We start from the raw sequence: 16,402 nt of genomic DNA, 5'->3' as shown, positions 1-16,402 counted from the left end.
TGCTAGTAAATACTAAAGAGGCAAAATTTCTACCACCAAAACTTTTTTCATCTAGCCATAAATCACTTAATAGTTTTTGAAATATATCAGAGATTATGATACAAAATATTCAGATCCAAGTGGATCTCTCCTGGTAGGACTTTTTTTCCGACTTGGGATTGAATCCTTGTAGTTAGGCCGACTTCGTTGTAAGCTGGACCAAGGCCATGCAAGCCTTTTTTTTGTCGCTTTTCTCTTTTTCTAGAAAACAAAGATCTTGCAAAATTCACCAAAAATCATAGAAAAATCAGGAAAATGCCAAACTAATTTTGTTAGCTTCATAAAAATATGATCTGTCGATAGATATTATGAATCTTGTTAGGTTATGTTTTATCAAGGTGTGTTCTTTTCGGCACTTATATATTTGTTTGCACATTAAATTTTGATTTGAGCAGAAGGATTTACATCATTTGATGTAGCTATGATTACAAATTTAGTGCTGAATTTTGATGAACCTTCATTGTCGGTTCTGAGCTTGAAAATTAGAAAATGAATGGGGGTCAACAAAAAAAAACGGCAGTGTTGGTTGATGGAGCACTGCCGGCTTTGAGCCACGAACTGGTAGTGTTGGTCAAGGCAACACTGTCTGCTTGAGTCAGAAATCGGCAGTGTTGGCGCAACCGGATACTGCATGGTGGTGCTTGAAAGATCTCTTCTTACCACTGGCGGTTTTGAGTTACCGGCAGCGATGTGAACCCCTCATCATTGCTGGTATGCCACAGTCAGTTCAAAATCCGGCAATAATGGGGGTTGTTGAATCAATAGTGATGTGAAGAATTAGGGTAGTATCCTTGGTTAGAAGCACGAAGAAGATTGTACAAAGGAAGGGGTCACGACGCTCGTAGGTCTCCCGTGGTAGTGACGGCTGGGATTTGACCATATTTCTTTTTTTTTCTTTTCCTATATATAAGTTAATTAACTAATTATAACTTTAAAAACCTAAAAAATAATTAATCAGATTTATTTGAGATAATTATTTTTAGTAATTACTAGCAAATATATCGTGTGTTGCAACATGAGAAAATAAGTTATCAAATTGTAATGGAAAACGTGAACATAAATTATGTATGTCTATATCCTTTTATAAGTTTAGAAGCAATAAATATATCATAACTTAAATTTTTTACTATGTATGCTTTGTTACAGTTAAATATCAAGTTTCGTGATTTTTGTTGAGAATCTTCAGTTTAAGTTTCGCGACTTTTATACTACTAGTAGACTTGTTTTTTTAAGAAATAGGAGAGACCCAGGCGTCTGTACTGGAATTTATTATTATTAAAAATAACCAAGGCAACAACAAGCAGAAAAGGAAAACTAGAGAACAACTGAGGGGGCAACGCCCAAAGAGAAATAAAAACAGAGACGCGTGCTGTGTATTGTTTTGGATTTGGAATCAACCACGAGTTGTGTTCCCGCTTCCATCTTGTCACGCTATGGATGCACGCGTATTCTGTTGGGACTCGGGGAATATTTTAGAAGATTTTGTGGGGAAACTTCATTGAGGTACGATCTGTGGTACCTAAAACAATTTTGAGCCATCCATTTAATTAGATGATACTAGGTGAATTCTTCGCGCGTTGCTACGGAACTTTCTTAAAAATAAATCATTATATACATAGCATTACTATATGGTATTTAGTTTATTATGTATGTACACATATAAATTTGACTTGCATGTATTTTATTGTATTAGATCTAGTAAAAAATTGCTAAGCTAATAAAACAAAAACTAATATTTGGTTACATTATAGAGAAATTAATTGGTGATGAAACAAATAGTATATGTACATGACTTGTACGTGAATATATTAATCATTTAAAGTATTTCACATGATAAGATGACATGGTTATTTTTTATAATGAATATGGAATGACATGGATTTAGTGGGGAATGATGTGGACATCTTGCATGAAGAGATAAAAGATTTAGTAGGTCACTTAGTGGGGAATGACGTGGACATCTTGCATGAAGAGAGAATTCATCTAGTGGGGTTTAGCTTTATAAGAGTTATAGATAACGTCTATTACTTCATAGGAGAAATGTTTACACATAAAATCTTTTTTCTAGAATTGTTGTATCTTTTTATTTGAGACCTTTGGACATGACATGATTTAATCTATATCTATACCTAATATTAATCTATATCTATATCTATATCTATATCTATATCTATATCTATATCTATATCTATATCTATATCTATATCTATATCTATATCTATATCTATATCTATATCTATATCTATATCTATATCTATATCTATACCCCTAATACTAAAGAGGCAAAATTTCCACCATCAGAACTTTTTTTGTCCAGCCATAAATCACCAGCTTGGTCTCGGTCTGACAATTTTTTTCAACGTTGCCAACGGAATAGGAAAGGAAATAGAAAGAAATATGAGAGAAAAATTGGGACAACCTTAATAGTTTTTGAAATATATTAGAATATCTTATGTAAAAAGTCCAAATCCGAGTGAGCCTCTTTTGGTAGGCGTTTTTCCAACTTGGGCCTTTTTAGTTCACCCCAAAAACCAAAAACTTTTCAAGATTCTCCGCCACATCGAATCTTGCGGCATATGCATAGAGCACTAAATATAAACAAAAATAAAAACTAATTACACAGTTTATCTGTAAATCGCGAGATGAATCTTTTAGGTTTAGTTACTCTATGATTAAATAATGTTTGTCAAATAAAAACGAAAGTGTTATAGTTCCGAAAACCAAAAAACTTTTTAAAACTAAATAAGGCCTTGGATTAAATCCTTGAAGAGCATCTCCAATGGTTTGTCAAATTGCATTTGCCAAATCTTATGTTTTGGCAAGTGGCTAAAACATATGGCAAGTGAAATAATCTTGTATCTCCAATGGTTTGTCATCTGAGCTTGGTAAAATAGAAAAGGAGGCCCACATACTTCAACCATTCAACTGTCGTGACTCTCGTGCCCGTCGTGCGTCGCTGCTTCGTCGCGGCGATCTCCATCTGGCCGCCGTCCGACGCCGGTCTCCATCTCCTGGCCGTGGTGCTGCGCCGTGGTCTCCGCCGCCGTGCTGCGCCGATCTTTGATTCTGCCGTGTCTCCATCGTACGCAGGTCAGTATCTCGTTCCCAGCCTTCACCACGTTGGTTCGTAGCATCTCGTTCAAGTTATTTGTTCCCAGCCTTTGTTCAGTATCATGAATATGCCTAGATGAATACATTGAGTTTGTTTTTTTTCAAAACAAAAAAAATCATTGAGTTTGTTCAGGCTGCTGTCGACATGTTTAGATTCCAATCAATATGTTCAGATTCCAATCAAAATGTAGCCAAAAAATAATATTGCATCAAAGAATTAATGAGAGTTTTAGTTATCATTTGTTTATTGCAGCAACTTAGTATTTATTTTCAGTTATTGTGAATTGGGGTTTTGATTTAGGATATATTTGTCGTTCAGGAATCATGTCTAGGAAGAGATCCCTTCTTCGAACGCAATTGGATGATTCGTCATCATCCGATGAGGATTGTTTGATATTAGGGACTGCTGCAGTTGTGGATACTTTTGCAATGAAAAACAAACACGGTGGCTCTGTCCCAGGTCGTAGAATGATTTACCGTGATAGAAAAGGCGGCCATGAGAGGATGTTTCAAGATTATTTGGCAGTAAATCCAACATATGGCTCTGAATTATTTCGTCGAAGGTTGGTGTTCTTTCACTCTCGATTGACTTGTTATCTTTGTTTAAATATTACTGGAGTTGGTAAACTTTAAATTTTTCTAGGTACAGGATGTCTAGGGAGCTTTTCCTACGCATAATGAACGACATTGAAGCACACGATGATTACTTTGTGCAGAAAAGAGATGCGGCCAATGTACTTGGGTTGAGTTGCTTCCAAAAAATCACCGCTGCAATGCGTATGATCACCTACGGGGTTCCCGCTGATGCCACAGATGAGTACGCTCGCATTGGCGAAAGTACTGCATTTGAGAGACTACGGAGGTTTGTTGTTGCAGTGGATGAAATCTTTGGAGAACAATATCTCAGATATCCCACTGAGGCGGACACAACACGCTTACTTGCAATCGGTACATACATAAAAGAACACTAGTCTCTGATTACGATAGCAGATGGATAGCAGAGATACATGCACAATAGGATAATAAAGGAGCTGATCGATCTAGCAGATACATGCACAAGACGATTAACATATACTTTCATCAATCCATCTGTAAATATACAACTACTAACCTTCATTAGTACTGATACCCTACTGCTACCCAGTTGGCCAGTTCCAAGAACATACCTTCACGAACACGAGGAACGGAGGCCGCACGGACGACGACGGAGGACGGCCGCGCGTACGACGACGGATGGAGGCCGCGCAAACGAGGGATGGAGAACAGCCGCGCAGACGACGACGGATAGAGGCCGCGCGGACGATGACGGACGACGGCCGCACATACGACGACGGACAGAGACCGTGCGGACGACGACAGAGGACGGCCGCACGGACGAGGGAGGCAAGAGGACGGGGCGGTGATGACCACCATGGCGCGAGGGACCGACCGACGCCGTGACGAACTCGATCTGTTCAGCGACGCAAGGGACTCGATCTCATCGGCGAGGGAGACCGAACGGCGCGGCGATTTATATGACGAGCAAGGAGACTTGGAGACGCGTGGGAAGGAGTTCGGAAAATTCAGAGGTAGCGCGGGAGAAGGGGCGGCGCGGGCTTCGTCGCGCGATGGCAAGTCGCAGAGTGCGCGCAAATTTGCGCGTGGAGCGCCTCTGGATAGCAACTCCTAAAAATTTGGCAAGTCCTTTAGCAAACCATTGGAGAATCAAATTTGTAGTTTTTGCCAAATAAACAAGGATAGCAAGTGCAAATGACAAACCATTGGAGATGCTCTTAGCCGACTTTATTGTAAGCTGGACCAAGCCCGTGCAAGCCCCCTTTTTTTTTAACTTTTTGGTCGTTTTTCTCTTTTCATAAAAACAAAGAGTGCCCAGACAAGCAATGAAGCAACAGCACACCCGTCCTCCCTCTTTAGCCCTCCCTCCTTTCTCGTAACGTACACACCGGCGTAGTACACCTCCTCAAGAGATTCAGCAGCATCATCTCTTCAAGATCTGAGTGATCGTCACCTCTTCAAGATCCGGTGACGGTGACCGGCCCTAGCACGGTAGCACCACCCATTGTAACCTCCAACACACGGTCGCACATCAGCAGCAGTCGCTGTCGCTGGTGCCCGAAGTGGTGACTTGGCGGATGCAGGAGGGGACGAGAGGGCTACTGTGGAGTGGAGGTGAACTCGTGGAGCGCGCGAGCGACTGGGACGGTGAACTCGCGGACAACCAGGTGGCTACAGAGGCGAGCTCGTGGAGCACGTGAGCGATCGGGACGGCGAACTCAAAGACAAATAATTTAGATATTTGCATTGTTAGGACAGATTGGAGAAATATTTGTTTTGATTAGATTAAATGATAAATTACTCAAGTTTTGCTTACGGTTTACTAATTAGTTAAGCCATGTCATAATAATAATTTATTTCTATTTAAAATTAACAACTTAATAATAGCAATATTTATTTATTAAGTTAGGATCAAATTTTCAAAGACCTTAATACTGTATTTATTATTTATCTATTTTTATAGGGAAGAGTTACTTGATCGGAAAATTAAAAACAAAAAACAAAAACATGGAAACAACAACACAACAAAAAAAGTTATGGAAAATCACCATGCGGGGCGGGGGTGCCACTTTCACCTACACGTACGCCCACGTACAGAACCCCTACAAAGGGTAGAAGGAGAAAAATAGAAAGCAGCAGGAGTAGAAACAGAGATGGAAACAGGAAAAAAAGAACGCGAACACAACACGAACATGGTGATTAAGTTAGACGAAAATCTAAAAGAGATAGAAACTTTGTCTTTTTATTATTATTAGGTATAGAAAATATTAGTAAGTATAGATATAGATAAAGGGGGTATTATAGTATTGCCCTCAAGAAAAACATGAGTCCTACTCGCTCCTAAAACGAATATCAAATCCATCCGAGCTCATCAGCGTTAAGGAAAAAGGAGAGGCCCGTGCAAAAAGATATACGAGTCCTTAAACCTGCATCAATATTATCTCTACAACTAATAAAAGTTACAAAGAGGACATGTCTACTATACCCATGGTGAAGCCATGACTCTCATCTTCTTCTGGTCTTTTTTACTCCGTCCGTCCTATCTATGTGGTCTGCGCATGGATGACAGGCTATCCCATCGAAGTAGAACCCACTCACCCACGTATGCATAAACATTTTTAACAAATTAAAAAAAAGTCATAACTCCTAACCATATATCTAAATTAAATTTCGATTGCACCATTAAATTTCTTATAATAAATCCTTCGAAACAAGATCACATATGGATATATTTAGATAAAATTTTATTAATTAATATTTATCTTATTCTCTACAACTAAAAATTACAAAGAGAACCTGTCTACCACACCCGTGGTGAAGCCATGACTCTCATCCTCTTCGGTGGTCTTTTTTACTCCGCCCGTCCTATCTATGTGGTCTGCGCATGGATGACAGGTTATCCCATCAAAGTAGGACCCACTCACTCATGCATGCAAAAACATTTTTAACGAATTAAAAAAGTCATAACTCCTAAACCGGAAATCTAAATTAAATTCCGATTGCACCATTAAATTTATTATAATAAATCCTTCGAAACAAGATCACACATGGATATATTTAAATAAAATTTTATTAATGAATATTTATCTTATAAAGATAAAATATTTTCTTTTATTAAGTAGAGACAATTCTAGGTTCAATAGACAATGTTCCACCTTTGTAAGAAAAATATTATTGATTTAGAAGAATAATATTTTGGTTTTAGGTTTATAAAATTGATATTACAATATACATAAAAATAAATAAATACATGACATACATAAAAATAATAAAAAAAGAGTAAAATACACTGGCGGCCCTTTAACTTGTCAGCATGTGCCACTTTGGTCCATGAACTTGCAAACCCGAAAAAGTGACCCCTGAACTTGTCCGTCTGTGCCACTTTGGTCCATGAACTTGCAAACGCAAAACAGTGGCCCCTGAACTTGTCGGCCTGTGCCACTTTGGTCCATAAACATGTAAAGGATCTTTCAACGCGTCAACAAATATTTATTTATTTCATAACTAATTATTAATAAAATACTAAATTCATTAAATGTTTTGTGTAGCCTCTTCATATGTACTCTGCCTAGAAAAAATATGAAACCTAGAAAACGAATAATTTTTGCTTGTTTTAAAATTATCTCTTTTAATTAATAAATGCAACGAATTGATATATTATTTGATATATTTGACGCTATGAATAAAAATATATCAATTTCGTAAATTAAAAAAGAAGTGTTGACATCATTGCTGACGTCAGCACCATAAACGGTGCCATGCATGGCCTACCAGAGGCGGCCACGTGGCAGAACAGTGCCATGCAGCCGGTGTTATTTTCGTATTTGCATGTTCATGGACCAAAGTGGCACATGTCGACAAGTTCAGGGGGCACTTTTTCGCGTTTGCAAGTTCATAGACCAAAGTGACACATGCTGACAAGTTTAGGAGCCTCTTTTTCGCGTTTGCAAGTTCATTGACCAAAGTGGCACAGGGCGACAACTTAAAGGGCCGCCGGTGTATTTTACTCATAAAATCTAGAGCAAAAAGCATAAGAAAAAAAAATAAAACACATAGTGGACACAAATTTCAAAGAATATCAAAGAGTTACTTTTCAAATATCGTAAATATAGTTTTAGACTATTACAAAAGGCATAATTTCAGGCTTGCATCTCACCACAACATGAGGTAGCACATCTACAGCGTATTAGGTGCATCACTTCAGTGCGTATTATTATGTGCCATCGATTATATTAACATTCTGGTTTTTAAGATCAGTTAAGCTAACAAGTTTCTAGTAATATAAATACATTAAGACAATCTCTTGCAAAGTAATTATTTTTTCCAATGTCCTTCACAATTGTGCAGCCATACATTAGATGTGTTGAAATTTATTAAACGGGCAATGGTTAGTTAATCAATAGGCTTTTCCGTCAACTAGATATGGGATGTGTATTGATTATGATTCTTGAGTGAATTATCCAAAAAAGAACCTCAAACCTGTTAGATGATGGTTGTGGTGGGGTGCCAAAAATTCAGAAATTTTACTCCATCTTGGTTTCTTGCATGACTAACTCTTGATACCAGTAGTATAATACCTAACTCCTAATGAAATTTTGTGATTTTTTAATGAGATGTAGAAGTTATGCCTATTAAGCATTAATTATTGTTGTTAATGAGCAGGTCTAACCTTGTGGTTCTGTTTTTCGGTGAAAATTCATAGGGTATTAAGGGGACCTTGAGGTTTAAACTAAAAAATAATTTTGTACCTTTTTTTTCAATCCGGTCTATGCTTAGTGTCTCATGAAGTGTTTCTTCCTATGTTGGATGGTTCGATTTCAAGCGTTATTGGCCTTGCTACAACCCACTTAAAGTTTTAGTGATGCCTTCTCAAATTTGCATGTCAGGCAATTTGTCCTTTGCTAGCTGCATGCAGGGGTGAATAAAAAACTAATGAAATAAGAAGAGAAAGGTTGAATGAGCGTGTTGCATATGTAAATTGCTACCAAAGAAAAAGTGTTGCCCTTGCGTGGGTTCCTATTGAATTTAACAAACCATTTATGTTGAGTAAATTAATTATTTTTAGTTGATTGATCATGGCCCGGGTAAAAGATCATATCTTACAGAACTAGACTTACTTGAGCATTTATGTCTATATAACACTGTCTCATGTATTTTACTTATTATTATTACTTGAGTATTAAATTTTGAAGATTGGATCTGGAAGGTTTGTAGTTCATAGAGGTGATATCTTCACTATAGTCTAAACAACTTAGGTGTTGATGGTGGTCTTTAAATCATTGGTTTCCAAGGCGGCACTAAGCTAAAGTGAACTATAATCTTCGCTCGCAAGTTGCTTTTCCATACAAGGTGTTTCAAGAGATGTTTGACTATGTAAGATGTTCGGTTACCCAAATTGAAACTATAATGCCGTAAGATATTTCTTTTTTCATGTGTTAGCTGAAAATTACTTAGGAGTATGTGAATTTTAAAACCCGTAACAACGTACGGGCATTAACCTAGTTGGTGTGTAATTTTGTTCCTTCGCCATTGTTTCTCCGTATCGCTTCGACCATACCGAAGACCTAGAAATCGGTCGATGGTGCCCTAGTCGCAGTAAGTATCCACAATCACCTCATAACGTCCATTGGTTGGTTGTGGTGTGGTCGAACTTGGCTGCCGTTGGTTATGATAACATGTTTATGATTCAAGTATTATTTTGTTGTGAGGGGGAGGGGCTATGGCTGGTCATGGCCGGTTAGGATGAGACTGCTGGCTGGCTAGGTTAACCCACATGGGATTTGTTTTTTTTTTCTCTTAAGAGCAAATTATTGAAAACGGTTGGACAAAGGCAACAAATAACATGCATATACCTTTTTAGGCACTTATTAGATAGAATATTGATTTAGTTACCAAGTGTTTTTTTAAGAACTATTAGAGATGCTCCAGAAGATTGTATTAGATATTCAAGAAACTATTGAAGAAATTGAACAGTATTGGTTGAACGACTATATTCTTGCATTTGATTGCGAAACAACTCGCCTGGGGCATGCATGCATCAAATTTACAGGCTTTACAGAATGGCATGCATCAAAAGTAGAGGCTTTGCAGAATCTGGAACATTGGTGCCAGGATTGTGCAGGGTGGTAGTTCCTCGCTCCAAGTCATGCACATACAGCCCCTTGTCATTCTTATTACCAACACCATGCGTGAAGTAGATACAATTTGGCTTCAAACCAACCTCATCTGCTGCCATTGAGGCCCCAAACTCATAGCCATAGCTGCCCCCACCACTACCACAGAAGAACACCCTGTTGTCACCAAGGGTGGATACCTTCACCTTCACCCAAGCGTTGTCGTTGGACGATAAGACCAACTTGTAGACGTTTATCTCTGTGATGCTTTGGGCGCAAAAGGGCTCCAAACTGACCCGCTGGAAGAAGAAGAGGTCGCCACAAGATTCGACTAGGCGAACTTGCAAGAACCTTGACAGGAATGGCGTACGAACTAGGTGAGTGGTCGAGAAAATGGGTCCCGGCGAGAACTCGAGTGCCATGATCTTATTGTCTCCAAAGACAAGGGCGTAGAACTTGCCCCTCGCCGCGGTAAGGCTGCTCATCGCCCACATGATATGGCTGTGGTCGTCACTAGAAATCAGCTCGGGCGAGTACTCGTGCCTCAACCACCGGCTGCCCCCGGGGCTGAAGTACCACAGCACGGGCTCCTCGAGGTGGACCAGTAGCACAATGCAACCAGGGTCGTCGGCGGCGGCGGCGGTCGGCCGGTGCTTCGACAAGAGGCACCTCGTGTGTTCGTTGCTGCTTGGGAGGAGGCTCTCCTGGTGGTCCGATGGCAGACGCACCGTGCGGGAGGTGAAGGGATCGCGCAGGCAAGCATCGCGCGTGCTGGGGTCTAGAACGAGCACCCAACCCTGCGGCGTGATCCAGGTGGCGGCGTCGCTGTTGAGGTAGTCGAAGCCGGCGACCACGAGGAGCCGCCGCTTGGGTATGCTGTACAGGAATCTGGTGCCGCCGTCGTCGTCGGTTGTTTCTTCCTCTCCCGCTTCATCAGCACCGCCATGGCCAGGTTCGAACAGCAGGGCTGGAGCTAGGGTGGGGTCTAGCGGAGGCGAGTCTTCTTGGTTCTCCATATGTTGTTCGTACACGCTGCAGTCCGGTTAGGTTTTAATCTCATGCAACAACAGCAGAACAATGATGTTTTGGTGTTCCGTCGCTTTTTTGTTGTTGTTGTTGTTATTGTACCTATATATAAGAAAAAGGTAGGCAGAGTTCGTATCACAATCCATAATGAATCAGTTAATCCGACTAGTTGATTCCCGTACGTGGTACGAACTACTCAGGGCCGATTGGTGTCCGCGCTCTCCATGCGACAGACGTGATTGGACTTCGTCATCTACGATGGTGAGCGTGTAGAAGCATGTACGGCGTCAACAACGCGTTCCCCATTTCTCAGATCGCCCGTGCTATCCAGGCCGCCGCCGACAGTGGCGGCGGGTGGTACCCATGGAAATTCTCAGAGTTTAGACTCGACAAGCCGATGCTCGACGCCTCGCCATTGACGAACCTGGTCCGCCACCGTGGCTTGCTCTACATGTTGGGTGTCGACGGGAGGTTGGCAGTGTATGATGACAACCGGCACGAGGAAGGACTTCGGCTTCTTGACAAACCCCAAGGGTTTGGTGGTTTCGACGACGACTTTGACGACGATTTTTTCTCCTATCTTTTCGAGTTCGACGAAGGCGAGCTGATGGCGGTGCTCATGGGCTGCTGCCGTAGGACTCCGGTGCACGTCCTCAGGCTCAACGAGCAGGAGATGCAGTGGGAGAAGCAGGTGGACGGCGACCTAAAAGGCCGGGCATTGTTCACCGGTACGCCCGCTACGATAATGGTTGAGACCGACGTTAAGTGGATGCGAAACAAGATCTTTGTCCCGAGGCTGTATGATTGGCCGGAGACGCTGCATGTTGACCTTGTTGAGAGAGGAGGTGAAGTGGCCTTCGTACCGATATCGACAGCGGCTAGCAGCGTGGCACAGTGCACTACTGGATCTTCAGGCACTGCTGGCATGTGGACCTGTGGATTGGGACACCAAGAATCGTCCGAGTTTTGGGAGACCATAAAACTTGATTACAGTATCTGGGTTGATTTCAGAAATTGACATGCCTATATATATATGCTATGATGGACTTGTATATAGCTGAAACATGTATTCGTTTCAAGACATTAGTTAGTAGATTGGGCATGTGGTAATTGATATTCACAAAATCTATGTGACGACTCATCGTGCTCTCTCTGGTTGTATCACGCAATGCCTCTACGCCAGGCCGACCCAACAATCTCTCTCTCTCTCTCTCTCTCTCTCTCTCTCTCTCTCTCTCTCTCTCTCTCTCTCTCTGGTGGGCTTAGAAAGGTGGTCGAGACAGGCAGGCAAGCCTGATGCATAGCCAGGACACAGGAGAGTTGACAACGAGGTGTTGGCAGCGATGGGTCACACACTCGTTAATGGCGTGACCCATCCCGGATTATTAGCGTCTTAGATATTTATGGCCAGTATCAGAAAGAGGGTTTGTCGAGAGAGAATCTGTAATCACTAGCAATAAGGCGGTAAGAATACCACAAAAACGCCTCAATAATATAATTATTCCAAGAGACTACATGTTGGTTAGATTATTTCAACGCATTCCATCTGAATATAACATCCATTTTAATATGTAGCAGCTTTCTATATAGTACTACAAAAACATTCATCACCAACAGTAATAAAGGAGAAAAAGCACATGTTTTCTCCTTACTACAAATATAGTGAGTCACGCTATCAAGATACCAGTGCTGCACGTTTTTGTAATGCTTGCTTCTTTAATTTGTTGCGAAAGCTTCTTTTCCTGCTGAATGCTCTCTCCTGTTTAAACATTAACAGTTTTATTATGCAAGTGCTTCTCCAGAAAAAGATTATACCTTCCAGATGGTGAAGAAAACAAAGAGTCTTACCACTGGCTGAGCCAACTCCTCTGCTTGACGAACTGCTCTTACAAGATCACGATTTGCCTCTGTGTATAGGCTGGTCACTATACCAGATTGACCAGCTCTGGCTGTGCGGCCCACCCTGTGCAAAAAATCAACAGCACAGGCAGCAAATTCTGCCTACAGAAGCAAAGATCATTTGATATAAGCATTCTAATGAGATGAAACCACCCCACACAAATTCAACTGTAGCTGGGTTACTCAAGGAATATGACAAAAGTTACAATTTCGTATGTGTAACTATTATAGTAATTTGAAATTTTCAATTGTACTGTTTAAGTATTGACACTGATACCAGAGGTAGATGATACCTGAATGACATGAGAAACATTTGGGACATCAAGCCCACGGGCAGCAGCATCAGTGCATACAAGCACACCGCCATTTTCCCGGAAAGATTGCAAATTGTTAGCCCTCTCCTCCAAGGAACTCTCACGATGGTACAAGATACATGGAATACCAACTCGCCGCAATATATCAGAGACTGAATTGGCAGCATCAACAGTGTTTGTGAAGACCATAGTTCGTCTTCGAACATCTTTAGCATCATGAACTTCACTCTTCAGGCCATATTTAACTGCGTTCAGAAGAGCATCAACTTGTGTATCAGCAGTGACCTCTATCCATCTTCGCTCTAATCTGCATGATCGTGCAATATATATATCAAGCATGTGAAAATTAAGGCATGAATATGAAGTAACAAAGAAAAAAATGGGCTTACAAGAGAAATAGAAAGATTTAATTTTAATGCCAGTGAGAATTCCATAAATGAGCAAGCAAATTAAAAAGAAGAATCCTGACCACAGAAGGCATTCAAAAGCTTATATAGTGAAGAAAAAGTGCATACCTGGGGTTGTGACAGTGAAGATAAGTGCCACTAACCCATACAGCATCTGGAAACATACGTTTTAGCACACCACCAGCAGTTCTTTTCCCACTCTGAGGAAGGGTGGCAGCAACAAAGACATACTGCTTGCTGCGTCTGTATATTTTTCTAACTCTCCTCCAGTCCTTGCGTGCTCCAACATGACTATTCTCCACCTTGACAGGTCTATCTTGCACAATATTGTCTTCAATTTCCTCGTCAGAACCACTAAATTCAGCAGTCTCAAACCTTGAATCCTCAAGATATCCATCATCACTCCCAAGTGATACTTCCTTTCCAGAATCCTGTGCTCTTGAAAGTAGCTTTTCATCAAATCTCAACATATGGATGAGACGAATGACCTGGTTCTCAAAACTTCCACAAAGTAGCATGTCCGCTTCATCAAACACCTATTCCAAATATACAACTATTAGGGCTTTGTAGTACCCAGAAAATCAAGTACTGCAGTTCAAATACTTGCTTTAAAACAGAACAGACACATGAAACGGATTCAAGACATGCACCAAACATGCTAACTACATAGATGTCACATCTTAACTCAAAACTATTCCAGATATTTCTTATCCAGGTGACAGGAAATGGAAAAAAAGAAAACAGAGAACTATTCTAGCTTTGCCAAGCAGATTCACAAAATTGATTAAATACAAGAATACAAAGGTGAACTAGAAAAGGAAATGTTTTGCTCAAATACTTACTACGAATTTTACATTGCGCAGGAATCTCTCTCTTCGCCTCTTTTCTGGGTCATAGTCAAATAGATAGTTTAAGAGAGCAGCTGGAGTGGCTACAAGAATATCTGGATGAACAGCTGGCCAGCCCTGCCATGAAATAAAAATTAAGAAAAACATCACCACAATAAGCTGCCTTACTACATCATTGCATGAGGTGTTGAAGAGAAAAGCAACAAATAGGAAGCAAATAGCCTAAAATGAAGACCCATTTTAATAACACACTCGCAACTTTAGGAAAGGCCATTCTATTACAGAAAAGTCGAAATTAAAATGGGCGTTTAGCTATGGAATGTGATAGCCTGATCATATATTTATCTGTATAAGTAGGACAAGAAAAAGATGAGTTTAACATATTATTGATTAGCATTCAGATAGAACATACCTTTGGCCCACAAACAGCAGCAGCACTTTTAAGTGGTTCGCCAGACTCGTCAAGCAATGAATTAGCCATGCGAACAACTTGCTCACAGAGCATGACATTGGGACAAAGGACCAACACAATGTCATGTGCCCCTGGGGTGGTGTCCTGAGAATTGTCATCTTTGGTGGTAGAAGATTTTGAACACAGCTTTTCAATCAAAGGTACGAGGTAACCATGGGTTTTCCCACTGCCAGTCTCTGCTGCAACAATTACATCATTCTCCATGAGAACATGTGGTATACAGGTTGCCTGCATAACATTTGAAACTTTATGTAAGTATCTTTGACAGTTTCATGCAACAGTAGGCACTGAACAAGACAGTTAGGATATACATATTTGGAAATATATTAGGACAAGTCCTAGTGGAACTATCATCAGACCAAAAGTTATTCAAAAGGTGGATATAAAAAATACTAAATCCACATATTTATGAATCAAACAACAATAAAGAGAAATGTCTTGAAGAGATGACAGAACTAGTATATTTGGAGCACAATTAGCCTACATACCCTAACTTGCTTGGGACCCAAAAAGGTTTGCAGTTGTTGTTGTAAGGATTTACATTCTTATTGTTTGCAACAGGAAAATATATATGTTCATTGACAACAGAACTGGTTTGACTAATCCCACAAAGATGAAAAGGGAGAGAAGCATGTATGAATCCTCTAGTGCTCAATTACTTATCTAAATAATAAAGTGCTTCTGTGCTTGCAATTTTAGATTTAAGATGCAAGGAGTTACAATCTTCATTAAGAAAATTGTAACAGAATCGGGAATTAGAATAGACACTGTTTCACCCTGAAAACGGACTGGAAAGTATTTAGCTTCCCAACCCCAAGTCCCTAACAATAGACAGAGCTTGGAGAGTCTGGTCAATTCATAAACCATACCTGTGCAGAGAAAAAGAGTATAAAATGTACATCTATCAACTGAACTTCTCATGTTAAACAGGCATACAAGGTCCGACATTTCGTCGAACACATGGCGTCTCACGCGTGTGTTGCAGCTGAAGCGCGCGGAGCCTTTACCTGGACAAGGGAAGGCCTCGAGAGCCCCGCACCGCGCAGGGCGGACGCGAGGCGTTCGGATACGCCGAGTGAACCCCACGACGTGCTCTCGGCGAAGAAGCCGTTGGCCGAGCCCGAGCCAACATCGTCGGCCTCGGCCTCGGCCGCGGTGGCAAGCGCGCGCGGCCTCGCAGCGGGCGACAGGAGGCGCCACGGCCACGGCGGCGGCGGCGCGAAGAGGAGAACGTGGCGGTGGCGGCTCGCGGCGATACGGGAGGAGGCGAGAGGCGGGAGGCTCGCGGCGCGAAGGAGCGCGAGCGGCGCGAGGCGGAGGTGGTGCAGCGCCATGGCGTGGTGTCTGATGTGCTGGGGTCCTGGCCTCCTGGGACGGGCTACCTCCAGTCGCATTCGGGTAGGGTACTAGGGCGGAGTCGCTGGTTGGATGGCGGCTAGTTCATAAAAAAAATTAAAAACTTTTCAAGATTTTCCATCACATCGAATCTTACGACACATACATAAAATATTAAATATAGATAAAAATAAAAAACTAATTCCACAGTTTGTTTGTAAATCGTGAGATGAATCTTTTAAGTCTAATTACTCCATAATTGGACAATATTTATCAAATAAAA

At 41.1% G+C, this 16,402-nt stretch overlaps 1 protein-coding gene across 1 annotated transcript; it reads right to left on the bottom strand.

The window, feature by feature from the left end:
* Nucleotides 12,310–16,173, bottom strand: LOC8056211 (DEAD-box ATP-dependent RNA helicase 22). Its single transcript, XM_002460123.2, has 7 exons — nucleotides 15,792–16,173; nucleotides 14,725–15,012; nucleotides 14,307–14,429; nucleotides 13,573–14,000; nucleotides 13,037–13,364; nucleotides 12,693–12,845; nucleotides 12,310–12,603 (listed from the first exon to the last, which is right to left on the bottom strand). Exons 1-7 carry the CDS (start codon nucleotides 16,116–16,118, stop codon nucleotides 12,520–12,522), a joined length of 1,731 nt encoding a protein of 576 aa, XP_002460168.1. The 5' UTR covers nucleotides 16,119–16,173; the 3' UTR covers nucleotides 12,310–12,519.

Source organism: Sorghum bicolor, chromosome 2, assembly GCF_000003195.3.
Source record: "Sorghum bicolor cultivar BTx623 chromosome 2, Sorghum_bicolor_NCBIv3, whole genome shotgun sequence".
NCBI lineage: Eukaryota > Viridiplantae > Streptophyta > Magnoliopsida > Poales > Poaceae > Sorghum > Sorghum bicolor.
Note: the sequence above shows the minus strand (reverse complement) of the source record. Positions and strands in the feature narration are given on the sequence as shown.

Excerpts from the sequence above, each read along its gene's own strand:
- LOC8056211 (XM_002460123.2), bottom strand. The coding sequence starts at position 16,118 with ATGGCGCTGCACCACCTCCGCCTCGCGCCGCTCGCGCTCCTTCGCGCC. Across the intron at positions 15,013-15,791 it reads CGAGGCCTTCCCTTGTCCAG|GCAACCTGTATACCACATGT; the intron begins GTAAAGGCTCCG and ends AATGTTATGCAG. Across the intron at positions 13,365-13,572 it reads CTTCACTGTCACAACCCCAG|ATTAGAGCGAAGATGGATAG; the intron begins GTATGCACTTTT and ends ACGATCATGCAG.